This window comes from Chelonoidis abingdonii, chromosome 1 (genome assembly GCF_003597395.2).
Source record: "Chelonoidis abingdonii isolate Lonesome George chromosome 1, CheloAbing_2.0, whole genome shotgun sequence".
Classification (NCBI taxonomy): Eukaryota; Metazoa; Chordata; order Testudines; family Testudinidae; genus Chelonoidis; species Chelonoidis abingdonii.
The window spans coordinates 156,717,068-156,736,056 of NC_133769.1; the positions used below are offsets into that span (position 1 = coordinate 156,717,068).

General features: G+C 41.1%; 1 protein-coding gene across 6 annotated transcripts in view; it reads right to left on the reverse strand.

Moving 5' to 3' along the window:
* The window catches only part of STXBP5L (syntaxin binding protein 5L), a 451,518-nt gene that overhangs the window by 105,904 nt on the left and 326,625 nt on the right, over positions 1–18,989 (reverse strand). For all 6 annotated transcript variants that reach the window (XM_075071819.1, XM_075071811.1, XM_075071817.1 and 3 more), the window contains exons 13-14: positions 17,562–17,629; positions 9,864–9,904 (exon numbers count right to left, since the gene is read on the reverse strand). In XM_075071819.1, the coding sequence (XP_074927920.1) occupies positions 9,864–9,904; positions 17,562–17,629 (109 nt within the window). The remainder of the gene's footprint in view (positions 1–9,863; positions 9,905–17,561; positions 17,630–18,989) is intronic.

An 18,989-nucleotide genomic window follows, 5' to 3' on the forward strand; every position in this document is an offset into this window, starting at 1 on the left:
CTTCAGAATCATTGCTGTTTGATTCATTATGTTGTAAAATACTTTGAATATCTTAGCTATGAAATAATAATTTAATATTTACAGCATTTTTATATGTTAGTGTTTTGTATTTACAGCTTTATATGGATTGATAATGTCCAGAAGCCCCAGTCAGGATTGTGCTGCTCATGGCTACGTCCCAAAGACATTACAATCTAAAAGGTATGAAATATGCTACAACTAACCACATTCTATTCTATTTGCAAAATCTTTTACACCAGTGTGGATTATGGAGGAAAAACATAGCAACCACATTTTCCTGAAATGTTTCCATCGTCAAGTTCAGATTTGGAGTGAGGTGCAATTTTAAGGTCTCTATCCATATTAGTTTTACACCAGTATAACTGCATTGTCTTCGATGGAGTTACTTCAGATTAACACTGACACAAGAAAAAAGAGCATCAGGCCTGTTGATTCCTCAAGTATGAAGTGTATTTTATGCTTTGTGAAAAATTCCTTTAGGACACTGGTGCTTTTAAGGCAGCATCCAAAAGTAGGACTGCAGCTTTAAGCCACTGTCTATATTGTACGTTGGGAATGAGGAGGGCTCAATTTACCATTGTTCTGCACCCCATGTAGTCATTTATACCAGATTAAGTGGGTGTAAACACTGCCATTCTGATATGGTATTGTTTTACACTTATTCTGCATTCACTTGGCCCTGGTGTTAATGACTACACAAGGTTCAGGACAAATGGCAAATCAGGCCACCGCCTCTGTGAATCCTAGGAAACTCAGAACTGTTACTCATTTGCAGGTTATATCATCTGTTCCTCCAGTACCAGTACAGTTGTGCTGGCCTTTGATGAGGTGGAAAGAGGCCATGGAGCCCACCTCAGACTTCTGGGAAGTCCAGTGCTGTCCTTAGACCTAGGCTCTTATAGTCTGTGCGTACCAGGGATGCAAGAATCACAGTTGTACCTGGTCTCTGGTCAGGGGCACCACAGGAGCAAGGAGAGACTTCATGAGTCTTTCTTCCCCTTGTACACCTGTGCAGGACCAGATAACACCTATTCCTAAGCAAATGAGAAATAGTGAAATGGATCATGAGCAAAGCTGAATTTTGAAAATTATTTCAGTGGCTTAGCAATTCTGTACTCTCAACATACCTGTGGTTTGAGATATGAAAATACAGGATAACTAACCAGTGCCTAAAGGCAGAGTACCTTGTATCTTTAAAGATCCTGGGGCTCACATAAATGTTTGTGATGAATCATCAAACAAAACCTTAAACTGTATTAAGATCATTTCAACTAAAACTTTGTAACCAGAAAACTTTAAACACAGGCACAGCAAGCAAAGCATGTATTTAAGAAGCAGGACAAAGAAGTGTTGTGCAAATAATACATTTTTCAGTTTGGTGTCCGAACCAAAAAATTGGAAAAAAATTGTTTTGAGTTAAATGAAATGTGTGGTTTGATCCCAAACAAAATGTTTGTTTCATTTTCAAGTTCTGTTTTTTTAAATCTTTTTTTAAATAAAATTGAAGCAAAATTCAAAACAAAGAGCCATTTCAAATTGAAAAATCAAAACAAAACATTTAGACTTTTCTGGAATTATCCCTCCTCCCCACCTTTTTTTTGACCAAAACAATTCAGTAAATTCTACACAAATTTGCAAAATGTTTTGGTTAATCTGAATATGCATTTTTTGGCTAATAATAATAATAATAATCTGAAAAATTTTGCCCAGTTCTAGGATTAAGAGCCAGACCCCAGCTGAGCACTGGCATATTCCATTGGCTTTAGTGGAAGCTTGGGTGGTGAGGAGCGCCGAGGCCCAGGCCAAAAGCCTTGCACTTCTAAGATACAGCTTCAACTTATATTGCTATAGTACCTACAAGAAATAACTTCTAGTCATTTAAGCTTATTCCCTGATAAAAGGATAACAACCCCCAATCCCAACACATAAACACATGTGTTCCTGAAAAGAACACAAACCTTTCCCCCAGTTACTGAAAGTGGTATCATGTCCAACAATGGAAACAAAAGGGCTACTGTGTTTCTACATAAATCCCCTAAAAGGGGCTACATTACAGCACTGGCAGATTGGTTCACAAGTACAGTATACGCTAAGTATTTTGGGATCCCACAGGGCTACATTGCATTGTTTTACACCAGCAATTATACCATACTTGCACAGAGAATGTACACACTCTGTGCTTAAGAAACAGTGAACAGGCATAGCCATCAAATCTTACTCTTATTCCTTTTGACCCACGTAATTTGCCAAATTTGGGGTGTTGTCATTCGTTCAAGTTAAAAGGAGAAATTGATTATGTAGTCAGCTATTTTCTTTTATGAAATCTTGTTTATTTTCAAGGAATGAACAAAATCCTGTTTTTCCGAATGCAGGAGGAAGCAAACAAAACGAGATAGTTTCTTTTTGCTTATAGCCCCAAACCTCTTTAGCCAGCACTAGACATAAAAGCCTTCCCATTCGGCTTCTCTTAGGGTCACACACTGTGCTTGTTCAGGATGTCTCTCTCTATCTGTATCAGACAATATCCAGTGAACCCCTCTGCCCAGTTCATTCAAAATTTTGGGCAGTCATGTATTAATCTTTGTTTTGGGCAGAGACACGTAACTGTGTTTTGAGTTTAGAGACTGCTCTTATTTCAGCCACATCTGTCATTTTATTTTTATACACCTCTACCCCAATATAACGCGACCCGATAGAACACGAATTCAGATATAACCCGGTAAAACAGTGCTCTGGGTGGGTGGGGCTGTACACTCCGGTGGATCAAAGCAAGTTCGATATAACGTGGTTTCACCTAAAACATGGTAAGAGTTTTTGGCTCCCAAGGACAGTGTTATATCGGGGTAGAGGTGTATATGAGAGGCTGCAGGACTCCTTCTCACAAGTCAGGCTTCTGCATCAGATATAAACTGACTACATAGCTTACTTCTCAGAGAGATACATACCAGATGTGTTCACCGTATGATCCTTTAATGGTGTGCCAGGTATGGCAAAGATTAGCTTTTAATAAGACATTTTACATACAGTGCCACCTAGTATAGTACAGTTTAGCATTCCATTACATCTCCCCCTTTAAATTCTACATTCCTATCATTTACAAAATATACACTATCACACTACCTTTGAAGTTAAGTATGTCAGTCTGTTAAGTGTCTCTGAATCATACTGGTTTTCTACTTGAACATGTAACAACTTGGTCATCTGGCTTTCCACAGGTTGCAATGACTGACTGGTTGGTTTGGAATCTCTGAGTCTTCTTGTCCTGCATCCACAATCTGAAGACTTTGCTCTGTTAATTGTCCTTTCAGATGAACAAACTGTAGATGTTGATGGTTTTCTGTTGAACTCTCCACTGTCAGTCTCATTCACATATGATTTGAGCGCTCAGTGTCCATCCTTTGTCTTCGTCCAGTTAGATGCGAACATGGTAACCAAGTTCTAGATCCAGCAGTTCTTTTATTCTTTTTATTGGATTTCGCTACTTTTAACATGTTTGGCCACTTTGGAGAAAGATTCCTTTTCAAAGTTAGAACAGTACTTCTGAGTGTCTTCCCAGCAGAGTAGTGTTGGACTATATGTAGTAGCTGCAGTTGGTGTTGATCAGTAACTCAGAAAAGCAAGGAATGGATCCTCGTGCTGTAGGATTTTCTTGGCTGTCTGCACAGCTCTCTCAGTCTCTCCATTTGCTTCTGGGTCATGTGGGCTGCTAGTAATATGATCAAAATCATATTTCATTCAGAACAACTTAAATTTTTCTGCAGTGAATTGTGGTCTGTTGTCTGTCACTAGTTGTTCTGGAATATTGAAATGAGCAAAAGTGCACTTCAGTTTCTTGATATCACTGCGGCAAGTTATGTCTTTCAAGTTCATTATTTCTATATACCTGGAAAAATAGTCCACCATGACCAAATAATGATGTCCTCTGAATTCACATAAATCTGCAGCTAATCTCTTTCGAGGTTTCTCTGGTGAGGGAGTTTGTACACTGTATGGTTCAGCTTTTCCTCTTAAGTCGTTTTGTACTGGATCTCCTTTCAAAAGTCCAGTAGCATCATATCCTTTTTTGAGTTCTTCCCCCTTTATCAATAGGGCCATATAGCTGCTACATTGTGATCCAATGCACTGTGAATGCATAGCTTTTGTCTTAATAAGTTGTTTCTGTGATGAACTGGCCCATGCAGTTCAGAATACTGTCAGAACTGTGTCAGGCAATGTAATCTCTCAGAAGGGCTTAAGGTGATTGTAAAGCCCTTCTCAGATGACTGTGATGTCAGCTCCTGAAATAATTTTAAAGTCAAAAGTCTTGCCATGAATATTCAGCTTCACTCTCCAAGCAGGTTCAGTATTGTCACTAGTGATGGATCCCAGAAACAGTGACTCTTGATTTTCTTAATGTGTGTCAACTCCCTGACTGCTTTGGTGTGGCAAACAGCTGCAAAGTACATTATACCTTTCACCTCTCGCTGAACACGCGCCTTCTCTTGGGATGTAACTTTTCCATACATTGTGCATGTATGCTGTCATTTGTCTGTCTTAGCCTAGGAGCTCTCTTTTTGCCTCAGGGGTTTTATGATAATGACTTTTAGCACTCAAGTGTCTGCTTACAACTTCTAAGTTAGTTTCAAGTTATTTAAGTTGCTCCCCTGCCTTTCATTCTGCTGTTTGAGTAGTTCAGTCTGCTTTGCTATCTATATAGCTATGGCTAGGGTTAAATCTGTCTTCAATTGCAGCTGCTGTGAAAGATTTTTATCTGTTAACTCAATAACCAGACTGTGTCTGATATTTTTATGTCCTGTAGCACCAAAATCAGTTTCCAGCCAATGCATGAAGAGCTCTTATAAAACAGGCAACTTTTTCCCTTGGTTCTTGAATTCTTTGGTGAAAACCTGTTCTTTCATAAACCACATTACTCTGAGGCAGTGGTTCTCAACTCATGGGCTGTGGACCACACGTGGTCCAATTAGCACACAGCTGCGGCCTAGATGTGTGCTAAAGGGCAGTGGGGTCCAGGGCCTGGGCTGCCACATGGCAAGATCCAGGTCAGGCTGCTGCCCAGCCCCACACAGCAAGGTCCAGGGTTGGGGTTGCTGCCTGGCACCACACACGGCGGATCGGGGTCCCTGCCACCCAGCTCCGCCATGAGGGCTCTGCTTCTGGCCCCATTCTGCAGAGGAATCTCTGGGCTGGGGTCGCTGGGCATAGCAGTGTGTGTGGGGAGGACTGAGGGGTGCTGTGGTTCTCAACCTGTGGCCCAGGTAACACACTATGGGCCACATATATGGCCCACAATTATTAATAAGTTGAGAACCACTGCTCTGAGGCATAAAGTCTGCATCAAACATAGTCAGAACCCCTTCTTAGCCATGTTTGCAATTGTCTTCAGTAAAGTCAAAGAATTTAAAGATATGCGCCGCCTGTTTCACCATAGCATAAGTTAAAGATACCTGAATTTCTCCAGATTCCTGATGGAGCTTTGTAGCAATTTGAAATCTTGCAAAATATTGCTTCCATTCCGTCCATTGTGGAGGTTTGTCAAAGCTAAAGTTCTCTGGGGCGTTGAAGAGTGCCTGTTGATGAAATCCTGCAATCTTTGTTGCTTCATTCCTTCTGTTTGCAACTTTTGTTGCTTTGTTTTTTCTGTTCATTCTCCTCTGGCACTAGTTTACTTCTGATACTATGTCATGTTGTTGTTGCTGGAGTCCCCATTGTAGTTGATGTATACCAGTCAGTTTGTTTCAGTGTCTTCTTGTGAAAATGTAAACAGATGAGGGATCTGCAGATGTCCACAACCTTCTTTCTTCTCCCATGCTTCTCTTTGGCTTTTTCAGTTTTGTTATTCTCAGTGGCTTTAACTGCAGACCAGTAGCTCAGCCACCATCCTGATCTATTGGCAGCAGGGAGGTTGCAGAGCTGCTACTAGCAGATCAGGATTCTGTATCAGATATAGACTTATTACAGATCTTACTTCTCAGAGATGTACACACTAGATGTGTTCACTGTATGATCCTTTAGTGCTCTGCCAGGTCTGGCTAATGTTAGCTTAAGTAAGGTGTGTTACACACAATGCCACTTAGTGACTGAACAGTATAATACAGTTTAGCATTCCATTACAACTTTATATTCATCCTGGAATGCAAGGTGATGATTATGCCCAAGCCATAATAAAGAGGTTTAACCCAACCCACAATGATACAACATCCATCAAAGTTTATTTGCTAACACTGGGAAATTTTCAAAGCACAATGGGCTGTTATAGGTAACATTTTCAAAAGTGCCTGAGTGACTTGGGAGACCAGGTACCATTGACTTTCATTGAGGCAAAACTCCTAACTGTCAAAGTCACTTTTAAAAACGGAACTTGGGCTTCTAAATCACTCAGATACTTTGGAAATTTATATTTTATGTGACTTAGTATCATTGAAAACCAATGGGAATGGATGCCTAACTCCCATTTGTGCCTTTGTAAATCTCCTTTATAATTAAGTTTACATATGTACAATAAAATACATAAACACACAGGGTGTTACATACATTATGTGGGGCAGACTGTGACCCAGACTAATACAGCAACGCAGGGAGCTCTTTTCAACCCTACATGGCCATGTGAACATTCCCTGCAGTGTGGCCCAAGTGCAGAAGGGTGAGCAAGGGCTGTGCACATACTACTACTCTCTCCACTCTTGGCAGATGGGGTGGGGCACTTGGCTCTGCCCTCCTTCCAATGTGCTGGTCAGCAGAGCAGTAACAAGGAGGCAAGTAAACTACACTTTTTTTCAGAGAAAGTTGTGACTCTGAATCACAACTAATCACCCACTTTCTCCCAGAAGCAATGCAGCTAGGTACTGCAGCATACTCAGGGCTGGGCCTAAAGCAGGGACGGGCAAACTTTTTGGCCCGAGGGCCACACTGGGGTTGCAAAACTGTATGGAGGGCCAGGTAGGGAAGGCTATGCCTCCCCAAACAGCCTGGCCCCCACCCCTTATCTGCCCCCTCCCACATCCCGTCCCCGACTGCCCCCCTCAGAACCCCCGACTCATCCAACCCCCTCAACCCTGCCTAACTACCCCCCTGGGATCCCCGCCTCTAATTGTCCCCCCGGGACTATACCCCCCTCCAACCTCCCTGCTGTCTGACCTCTGACTGCCCCGACCCCTATCCATACCCACACCCCCTGACAGGCATCCTGGGACTCCCATGCTTATTCAAACCCCACACCCACCTAACCTCCACCCCATTCAACCGCCTCCTGCTCCCCATCTCCCAGAACCCCCTGTCCCTTATCCAACTCCCCGGCCCCAGCCCCCTTACCATGCCACTCAGAGCAGCATGTCTGGCCGTGGCACCGCACCCCGCCCGGTCAGAGCCAGACACTCTGCCACACTGCCCTGCAGGAGTGCACAGCCCCACCACCCAGAGCACTGCCCGCGTGGCGGCAAAGCTGGGGGGAGGCTAGCCTCCCCGGCCGGGAGCTCAACAACCCAGCGGGACGGTCCATGGGCTGGATGTGGCCTGTGGGCTGTAGTTTGCCCACCTCTGGCCTAAAGGCTCATTTTATCACCACATATGATATTTTACTGCATCCATTTTCACTGTATTACAACTTTCTGAAAACTTATCCTTTGGGGCTAAGTTCTTATATGCTTAGCTTCTTTGCCAATGTGGAAAGCTTGAAGAAAACCCCTCAGCCATTTCTGAGTTAAAGGTAAGTGGAAAAAAAATCTCTTTTCAAAAATCTCTTCTTAAAACTTCAGATTTTTTTTTGCTCAACAATGGCTGAAGAAATATACTCCAAACTGGACATGTTCCTGGTCCTACACGAGAGAGTCTTTTTGACACATTTTGAAAAAATAAATGATATATTATTGAAAGATCATTTCTCAGCATGTTCGGTGGGCATCTGGTAAAATTCTAGAAATCTAACAAAGCCTCACCTACCAGTATTGCATTACTAGGGCAAGGAGAATCTCCCCTTTCCTCCTGTCCAGCCTGTCACATCCAGAAGTTGCTGCTAGACAGGAGAAAGACTACCGCCTGATAAGACTTTAAGGTTAAGGTCTAGTTGATAACAACTTAGTAAAATCACCTCAAAACATTAATACCATATATAGGAAAAAACAAACAAACCAAAAGACTGATTGAAAACTGAAATATTTTGATTCATAAAAGTGCTACAAGTACCTCATGAGACTTTTAGTTCAGGCACCTTATACTGTCATTCTGGACAGACTACATCTCCCATGATGCACCATAGCTAAAGACTATGATGCACCTCTCCCTTCAGCAAGAAGAAACTGATGCATCATGGGAAATGTAGTTAAGCCAGAAAGCTCACATCATAAAGGAGAATGGAAGCATAAGACATCCAAACTACAACTTCCATGAGGAACTGTGGCAACATTTTGAACTAAAATATTTCAGTATGAGGCTAAAATATTTAGGTTTTCAGCAACAATTTTTTTGTTAAAAAGTCAAAACTTTCTGTGAAACAAACTCCTTATTTTCTGATCCACTCTATGCACAACATGTTTTCTGAGGCTTTTGCCTGAAAGGGTGTGTGTTGATAGTGCAGTGGAAGAACTTTCCATAAAGCTCAGAGAAAAGACTGGTAGGGTATGTCTATGCAGTGGGAATGGGAGTGAGCCTCCTACCTCAGGTCAACATATAGCTGTGTAGAAAATGCTTTGAAGTTTTGGATCGGGCTCTGAGGGTGGGCTTCAATGGCCAAGCTCCAGCCTGAGCCACGTCTTCAAAGTGCTGTCTACACATCATGAGCCCCGCTAACCCAAGTCTGTCAACCTGGGCTTGGAGGCTCACTCCTGCTCAGGGCTGCCCAGAGGATTCAGGGGGCCTGGAGCAGGGCCGGGTCTTTGGCGGCAATACAGCGGCGGGTCCCTCTTGGAGCGAAGGACCTGCCGCCGAATTGCTGCCGAAGAATGAAGCAGTCGTAGTAGAACAGCCTAAATGCTGCCGATCTCAGCTTTTTTTTCTTCCCCCCGCCACTTGCTACGCTTGTATTCACCAGGCGGCGCTCCGAGGCTTCGGCAGCACTTCAGCAGCAGGTCTTTCACTCGCTCCGAGTCTTCTGCTGCACTGAAGGACCCACCGCTGAAGACCCGGAGCGAGTGAAGGGCCCGCCGCAGAAGTGCCACCAAAAACCCGGAGCAGCTTGCAGGGCCCCTGCAGGGCCCGGGGTCTCGTGCAAATTGCCCTACTTGCCCCCCCCCCCCCCGCCTCCCGGGCGGCCCTGCTCCTGCACGCTGCACAATGCTCTGCAAACATACCTGTGCAGATTTGGCTCTTATCTTGCCCAAAGCAGTCTACCTACTCATAAAAATTATTCACTGTACATTCATTTAACACTAAATAGATTATATAGAGCCTGATATCAGATGTCAAGAATCTTGAATAATATGTGCAATAGGATGACCTATTACAGGTTTAGCTTTAAAAAAAAAAATCCAGTTACAAGTAGGAATATATACTGTACTCACAAGAAGACACAAATCAGAGTTGAAACAGACCCATTAGATTCAGCCTAGTCCTAAGTCCCCGATCCATTGCAGAATTATCTCCTACTGCATATTTTAGAGTGCTTTGTCCACTTTAGTATTCAATGTCCAAATTCTGACCTTTCCATCACTCCCTCTGGGAGACAATTCTACAGTCTAATATCTTACTGCCACAATTTTTTCTTCCTGATATTCAGCCTAATGATTATTTTCTTAATTTCATCCCATTATTCTTACTTGCCTACGGATACTATCTTAAATAACTCCCCCTCTCCCAATATTGTTATACTATAATTTGTTAATACTATGAGAAAGGGAAGTTTAAAAACTTACTGGCAGAGGCATCCCAAAACTTTATCGATCCGTCTGCATGACTTAAAAAAAATTAAACGTTGGTTAAAACAAGATATAGCTACGTATAATTTCACCTCTCAGTTACTGAAAATACAAACAGCACTAAATACAATACAAAACACAGTACTCAGAGGTGACCTTTCCATCATTCTTACAATGTAGTCTAAAACCTTGAAGTTAACTATTACATTGCAATGATGTAATTTATATCTATATCAGAAGGGCAATTAGTCAAATGTAAATAGAATAAATCAGTTTAATTGATTTGTAGTGTACATACATACCAAAGGAAGTACACATTGACCATATATTACTACAGTTATTGTTACCAAACAAGTGACTGTTGTCTAGGATTTTGCAAAATAATACTTTTAATCTTTTACAGGACAGAGCTCTCACACACACTTTAACAATAGTCCCTTTTAAATAGAAAAGATCACATGGATAAAAGACTTTTTAAAAAGCATTGTTAAGAGAAATTTCCAGATTTTTAATACATGACACATATCACAGAATAGACTCTCTGGAGTGGCCCGTAAATTAGTTTTTATTTAAAACTATGCCATAAGAGTCCTCTTCTTTTTGGAAATCACTGTTTATTTTGAGATCTATTTTATATAATCCCCATTAGGGCCAGATTCTGCTGCACTAGGTCACAGTAAAGCATTTGATATGGTACCACACGAGAAAATATTAGTTAAATGAAAGTGGGGAGTTGCACAAGAATTGTAACATGGATAAGAAACTGACTAAATGGGAGAAGGCAACAAGTTGTGCTAAAAGGTGAACTACCAGACTGGAGGGAGGTTACTAAAGGAGTTCCTCAAGGATCAATCCTGGGACCAATTGTATTCAATATTTTTATAAATCACCTTGGCATAAAAAGTAGGCGTGGGCTAATGAAATGTGCTGACGATACAAAGTTGGGAGGCATCGTCAGTACAGAGAAGGACTAGAACATTATACCGGAAGATCTGGATCACTTTGAAGACAGGAGTGATAGAAATGGGACACAATTCAATAGTACAAAGTTCAAGGTCATGCACTTAGGGACTAATCATAAGAATTTCTGCTACAAGTTGGGGGCTCATCAGTTGAAGCAACAGAGAAGGAGAGAGAACTGGGTGTGAGGGTAATTCACAGGCTTACTATGAGCTACAAATGTGATATGGCTGTGAAAAACACAAATACGATCCCAGGATGCATCAGGTGAGGCATTTCCAATAGAGACAGAGAAGTATTAATGCCACTATATAAGGTTCTGGTAAAACTTCCTTTGGAATACTTTGCACAGTTCTGGTCACCTGCGTTCAAGACAGATTAATTCAAACTGGAAGAGGTGCAGAGAAGAGCTGTTAGGGTTAAGGGAGGATCATAGTAATAGAATCAGGTTAATAGAGGGCTTATCTTATAGGAGGAGGCTGGAAGAGCTTGGCTTGTTTAGCTTAGCAAAAAGAAGGCTGAGAGAGGATAGGAATGCTCTCTAAAAATATCTCAGAGAGCTAAACATGTAGGAGGGTACAGAACTATTTAAGCTAAAGGACAATGTTGGCATAAAAAACATATGGGTATAAACTGGCCATGAACAAATCAGGCTGAAATTTAGAAGAAGGTTTCTAAGCATCAGAGGAGTGAGGTTATGAAATAGTCTCCCAATAGAAGTTGTGGGGACAAACAAATTAATTAGTTTTAAGAGAGAGCCTGACAAATTTAGGAGTTCAATTATATGACGGGGTTGCTTGTGAGGTGGAGGGCAGGGTTCAGCAGCCCAGGCTCACTTCCAATTTATGTCTTATGTTCCTAAAACTCATGCTTCAGGGCTTCAGTGGCCACCTGCAGGTGTCAGGAAGGGATTTCCTCCACTCCCACAATATATTCTTCCAAAGCATCAGAGATAACCATGGCTGGAAATGGGATGGGATAGGCCAGTGTTCTGAGGTGGCAATGAGCATTCTCTCTCTCAGGTGCTAGGCTGACCAGTGCTTGCTCACATGCTCAGGGTCTAAGTGATCACCATATGTGGGTTGGGAATGAATTTTCCCCCAGGTCAGATTGGCAGTTACCCTTTAGCGTTTTCACTAGGGCTGTCAAATGATTACAGAATTAATTGTGATTAATCGGGAAATTAAAAAATTAATTGCAATTAATCATAGTTTTAATTGCACTGTTAAACAATAATAGAATACCAATTTAAATTTATTATAAATATTTTGGATGTTTTTCTACATTTTCAAATATATTGATTTCAATTACAACACAGGATACAAAGAGTACAGTGCTCACTTTATATTATTATTTCTGATTATAAGTATTTGCATTGTAAAAAAAGATAAAAGAAAGTGCAATCTACAAGTCAAAGCATGAAGGCGAACATGAATGTTTAGCATATCTGGCATGTAAATACTTTGTAACGCCGGCTACAACAGTGCCATGCAAACACCCGTTCTCACTTTCAGGTGACATTGTAAATAAGAAGCAGACACCATTATCTCCCTAAATGTAAACAAAGTTGTTTGTCTTAGCGATTGGATGAACAAGAGTTAGGACTGAGTGGACTTGTAGGCACTAAAGTTTTACGTTGTTTTATTTTTAAGTGCAGTTATGTAACAAACAAATATACTAGGGCCATCAAGCGATTAAAAAAAATTAATCACGATTCCTGTTAAACAATTATAGAATACTATTTATTTAAATATTTTGGGGTGTTTTCTGCATTTTCAAATATATTGATTTCAATTTCAACGCAGAAAACAAAGTGCACAGTGCTCATGTTATATTTGTTTTTATTATAAATATTTGCACTGTAAAAATAAAATAAATAATATTTTTCAATTCACCTAATACAAGTATTGTTGTGCAATCTCTTTATCATGAAAGTTGAACTTACAAATGTAGAATTATGCATTCAAAAATAAAACAATGCAAAACTTCAGAGCCTACAAGTCCACTCAGTCCAATTTCTTGTTCAGCCAATCACTCAAACAAGTTTGTTTACATTTGCAGGAGATAATGCTGCCCGCTTCTTGTTCACAATGTCATCTGAAAGTGAGAACAGGCATTTGCATGGCATTGTTGTAGCCAATGTTGCAAGATATGTATGTGCCAGATATGCTAAAGATTCATATGTCCCTTCCTGCTTCTACCACCATTTCAGAGGGCATGCGTCCATGCTAATAGGTTCTGCTTGATAATAAAACAACGCAGAGAGGACCGACACATGTTCATTTTCATCATCTGAGTCAGATGCCACCAACAGAAGGTTGATTTTCTTTTTTTGGTGGTTCGGGTTCTGTAGTTTCTGCATCAGAGAGTTGCTCTTTTAAGACTTCTGAAAGCATGCTCCAAACCTCATCCCTCTCAGATTTTGGAAGGCACTTCAGCTTTTTAAACCTTGGGAAGAGTGCTGTAGCTATCTTTAGAAATCTCACATTGGTACCTTCTTGGCATCGTGTGAAATTGGCAGCAAGAGTGTTCTTAAAACGAACATGTGCTGGGTCATCATCTGAGACTTCTATAATATTAAATATACGGCAGAATGCAGGTAAGACACAGAGCAGGAGACATACAACTCTCCCCAAAGGAGTTTAGTCACCAATTTAATTGATACATTATTTTTAACGAACATCATCAGCATAGAAGCATGTCCTCTGGAACAGTGGCTGAAGTATGAAGGGCCATACAAATGTAAATATCTTGCAATGCCAGCTACAAAAGTGCCATGCAAATGCCTGTTCTCACTTTCAGGTGACATTGTAAATAAGAAGCAGGTAGCATTATCTCTCATACATGCAAACAAACTTGTTTGTCTTAGCGATTGGCTGAACAACAAGTAGGACTGAGTGGACTATTACAGTGCAAATATCTGTAATAAAAATAATATAAAGTGAGTATGGTGCACTTTATATTCTGTGTTTTAACTGAAATTAATATATTTGAAAATATAGAAAAACATCCAAAATATATAGTAAATTTCAATTGGTATTCTATTGTTTAACAGTGCGATTATAACTGCGACTAATTTTTTAATCATGAATAATTTTTTTAATCACAATTACTTTTTTTTAGTTAATAGCATGAGTTAACTGTGATTAATCAACAGCCCTAAAAGCTACATCTACAAGTTGCACATTCACAATAAAGAGATTGCACTACAGTACTTCTATAAGGTGAATTGCAAAGTACCATTTTTGTTTATCTTTTTTATAGTGCAAATATTTGTAATAAAAATAATATAAAGTGAGCACTGTACACTTTATATTCCGTATTGTAATTGAAATCAACACATTTGAAAATGTAGAAAAACATTCAAAATATTTATAATAAATGTAAATTGGCATTCTCTTATTAAACAGTGTGATTAAAACTGCGAATAATCATGATTAATATTTTTGATCGAGTTAATATGTTTTGAATTAATTGCTTGAGTTAACTGCAATTAATTGAGAGCCCTAGTTTTCACCTTCCTCTCCACTGTGTGGGTATGGGCCACTTGCCAGGATTATTGGGGTATAACTCGCTTAATCATTTTCCTGCAACTGTAGGGTTCTCAGGCACCAGTGCACCTTGGTTCCTCCTATTCTCTCCCTGTGGCACACCATAGTCTAGTTTCCTGTGGGCATGGGTGGCAGGTATCACAGGCCAGAGAAGGCTAAGCCTCCCCAAGCAGCCAGGCGTGGCCTCACCCATACTCCACTCCGAGGCCACCTCCTGCTTCCTGCTCTTCCCGTGGTCCAAGCCCAGGCTGCTCCTCTTCCCTAAAGTGGGTGGGGGCTGGGGCTAGGGCTAGGGCAGGCTGGCTGGAGCAGCCGGGTGCTGGGGCTGCTCAGGGCTCCGGGGCTGAGGGTGCTGGGGCCGCCCTCCCAGCACTCTGGGGCTGGGGGCGCTCTGGGGCTGGGGGCATTCAGGCCACCTGCCAGGCACTCTGGGGCCAGGGGTACTCGGGCGGCCTAGCAGCCACAGTGAGGGGCTTTGGCGGGCAGAATGGGTAGGCCTTCCTAAACAGGTGGTTCACACATCACGCGAGCCTGTGGGCTGTTGTACGTTAATACAATTTTAGCTGTTGGGGCTAGTGTGAGGGTGGCTGGGTCATGGTAGTAGCCTGTGATATACAAGAGGTCAGACTAGACCAGTGGTTCTCAAACTATGGGGCAGGCCTTCCAAAGAAGGCACCGGAATGTGTCAAGGGAAGCACAAGCTGTGTGTTTGGCTTTTTTTAAGAGCTCTGGCTGTCAGCCCCGGGTGGCTGGGACTCATGCAGAAGGGCTGTGCACACCTGGGAAGCGGCTATAAAGGGAATAGCTGGAGCTCCACTACCCACGCTCAGGCTCTCCTCCTGTCCCCCAATTCCTCCGTGAGAGACAGCCTGGGCTCAGGCTCTCCTTCCTCACCACAAACCTTCACGTGGAGGTGGTGGACCTCCAGCTGTCAGCCCCGGGGTGGCAGCAGTAGTGCAGAAATAAGGGTGGCAATGGGGCACTAAGTCTGCTGTGAAAAGTGATATAGACAAATATCACTTTTCACATTGCCACCCTTACTTCTGTGCTGCTGTTGGCATGTTGCTGCCTTTAGAGCTGGGTGGCTAGCATACGTACTTGAGGAAGAGGGGCGTAAACTTCATTGCACTGCAACCCCCTTCTGAGAACAAAAATTACTACACAACCCCATGAGGAGGGACTAAAACCTGGGCACACCTGAGCCCTGCTGCCCTCGGCGGGGAGGCCAAAGCCGAAGCCCAAGGGCTTAAGCCCCAGGCGAGGGGCCTGTAACCTGAGCCCTGTCGCCCAGGGCTGAAGCCTTCGGCCCCAGATGGCAGGGCTCAAGCTTTGGCCCTGGACCCCAGCAAGTCTAAAACCAGCCCTGGCGACCCATTTAAAACAGAGTCGTGACCCACTTTGGGGTCCCGACCCACAGTTTGAGAACTGTTGGACTAGATGATATCATGGCCTCTTCTGGCTTTGAAATTGTATTTGAAGAGATATCGCCTTACAGATGATTATCCAATATTCATGCTAGTCTGTGAAACAAAATTTAACATATTCCAATACAGTCATGTTTGTGTATTAATCAATTACAAATTTAAGAGATTAATTATAACCCTGGTAGAGCTGTTTTAGTTCTCTGGCAATTCTAAAAATTGAAAAAAAAAAATCATTTTGGGTCAAACTGAAAATGAAATTTTCAAAACTGTCAGCAAATCAAAAAGTAAAAGAAAATCATTTTGGGTTCAATGAAACATTTTTTGACCTGAAATGAAACACTTTAGTTTGGTTTCAAGCATTTTTTTTTTTTTGAAGTTTTTGATTTTTTTAATAAAAGGAAATTATGAAACAAAACGTCATTTTGAACCAAAAAACCTAAACATATTGTTTTTAAAATGCTGAAATGAAACATTTCAGGTTCTTTGGATTTTTTAAAAAGTTTTTCTTACCATACCAATGTGGTGAAACCGACATGAATTCACAAAACATTCTGGTGTCACGAAATCTGCATTTTTCACTGTAAAAATGTTTTATACAAAATTTTTTGTCCAGCTCTAATTCTTAGTTCTTCATAACTATTTCCATAAGAAAATATCTGGCTATCGAGCTGCTTATCTTAGTAAAATACGCTATTTTGTAGCAGTTAGCACAAACCAATTCACATCCAAACTTATGCTTTCCAATTAACATTCTATGGATAAATAAAACAGGCTATTAAAAAGTGAATTACCAATAGGAGAAAAATTATGAGTAACCCCAATATGGACAAAATTCATACTTCTACATGGGTGGCAGTTCTGAATAAATAAAACTTATTCCAAGAGCTAGTAGTCATGATGAGTGCTTAAAACCACAGAACATGTTAATACTGTAAATATTTCTCCACTCACACATCTGAGTCATTCAGAATTGTTCCTGAGTCTGTCACTAAAATGTGATCCCCTGCCCCCTCCACCCTCTTCTACTGCAGGGCTGAGTATTACAGACACAATCTAGCTTGAAAGGTAAAATTCACACCAATGCACAGCATTCAAACAAATTATAGGAGATTAACACTAAATTGGTTCCAGCTCCAATCCAGCCACAGGGCCCCCAATAAACCACAAAACCACCCCCACAGAAATGCCTGTGGTACTCTTGGCTCTCCACCTTCCTAATGCTACTTCTTCCTCCCTAATACCCACTGACGACTACAGCACTCTCTTGAACTGGACACCTCTTCCCAGGGATATTTAGATCCCTTCTTCAGGGGCACACGGGCCCCTTACTGGCTTGCAGCCTCAATCCATGGTTCCTACATTAATATATCCTTGAGCTAGGGTTGCCCTCCAGAATTGTCCTGGAGTCTCCAGGAATTAAAGAGTAATATTCAATTCACTATTATGTCGTGATTAAACCTCTAGGAATATGGCCAACGAGAACTGGCAACCCTATCTTGAGCACAAGGCTCTATATGCTACTTAAGACTTTATCATTGGGCTTAAGTGCTGCGTAAATACTTCTGTGGGCCCTCTGTACTGGGGGGATTTTCACCCTAAAAGAAGTATACATTTCTGTTATGTAATGGAGTGTTCATATTCAGATGCCCTAGTCAGCCAACTATATTGTGAGATGGGTAGGGCTGACCTATCGATGTACATCATTAAAAGTTCTAGACATTAACATTTGTAAAAGCACAAACCTTCTGTTGCTTTCTTACCCTGTAATAATAATTTCAGGATATGTCTGTGTTCCTAGATTCCATGCTCCCCCACTGATTGGCCATTCCTAAACACAATTACAAGAGTTCACAGAAAAGAGTTATTTCTTATGGGCTGGTGGACTGCAGATTTTTAAAATGAATAACATCCTAACAAATTATTCTAAAAAGCTATATACCTAATTTATAAAAATGAAGACAAGGTTGTAACATTATCTTGATAATTTTAAAATACATTTATGTAGATGCAATTTCTAATTTATTGTTTATAATATTATCTGTCCTAAAGGCAGAGAGATTTTTAAAAAAAAATATTTAAATGTTTGTGTGGTATAGTGGAAGGTTCTGAATTAACAGCTTTTCAGACTGAAATTCTTTATAATAAGTGTTGGAGGAATGAATAATGAACAATTAATTGCTCCTTCTATTGGATTCAAAGGCTAACCCTTGGGGCTTCAACAGGGCTCTGCATAGGCATAACAGTCTTTTTGTGAGGATCCAAATGTAGGATTGGGGTCTTAGATTATAAACTCTTTGTGGCATGCACAGTGTTTTTACTCCCTGTGGACAAGACTGTGAAACCCTTTCTCAGTGAAAGCAACGAGATCTCTTGTGAAATAAGATTTTATACAGCAGGAGTAAGAGTATCATAATCTGGTCCTCTGCAAAGCTCCAGGCATATCTATGATGCTACATACAAATGTTAAATAATCAATGATAAATAAATGATATCCCCAGAACTGTTGGACCAAATGCAGCTGTGCAAACTTTTGAACACTGCATTGTCAATGTGCCTCAATCCTTCACAGAGGTGACCAGCTATAGGGATGGGAGGAGAATTCAGCCTCCAAAGTCGATTCAGTTCTTGCCTTCTTTGCTAAGGCAGCATAGAATCTTCAAGACCATAAAGAAACCTATCTTGCTCATGATTCCTGCACATCCCAGTTTCCACGGAAAAGGAAGGCAATGTCTGCTCAGGCCCATTCAAGCTCCCGTAGGAGTTCAAGAAAAAGAAGGCAACACAGCTGCACCCAGTTACCAGAAATTTATGTATTCCTGGTTAAGAACTATTTTAAAATGGAGTTAGGATTAAAAGCACATATCAGTAATTTAAGGGTTAAAACATTACAGGTATGTTGTAATTAGTCCCAAACCAAGTGCTATAAATCCAGGAAACTCTGAATTAAGGTTAAACTTAAAAAAAAAAAAATCACATGTTGAGGTATGGAAATGCAGTTTAGGGCACCTGAACAAATTTAACTCCATCCTGTAGCGAAACCATGCAATAATCATACTATTCTGACTAATGCATAATAATGCTTGTAGTCCCAAATTAGATTTAACTGATTTTTAAAGACCCATTTGCTTTTTTTCTCCCTCTCTCTCTCTCAAGGAGGAGAGCTGGTTGCAAGGGGACTAGGGTTGTGG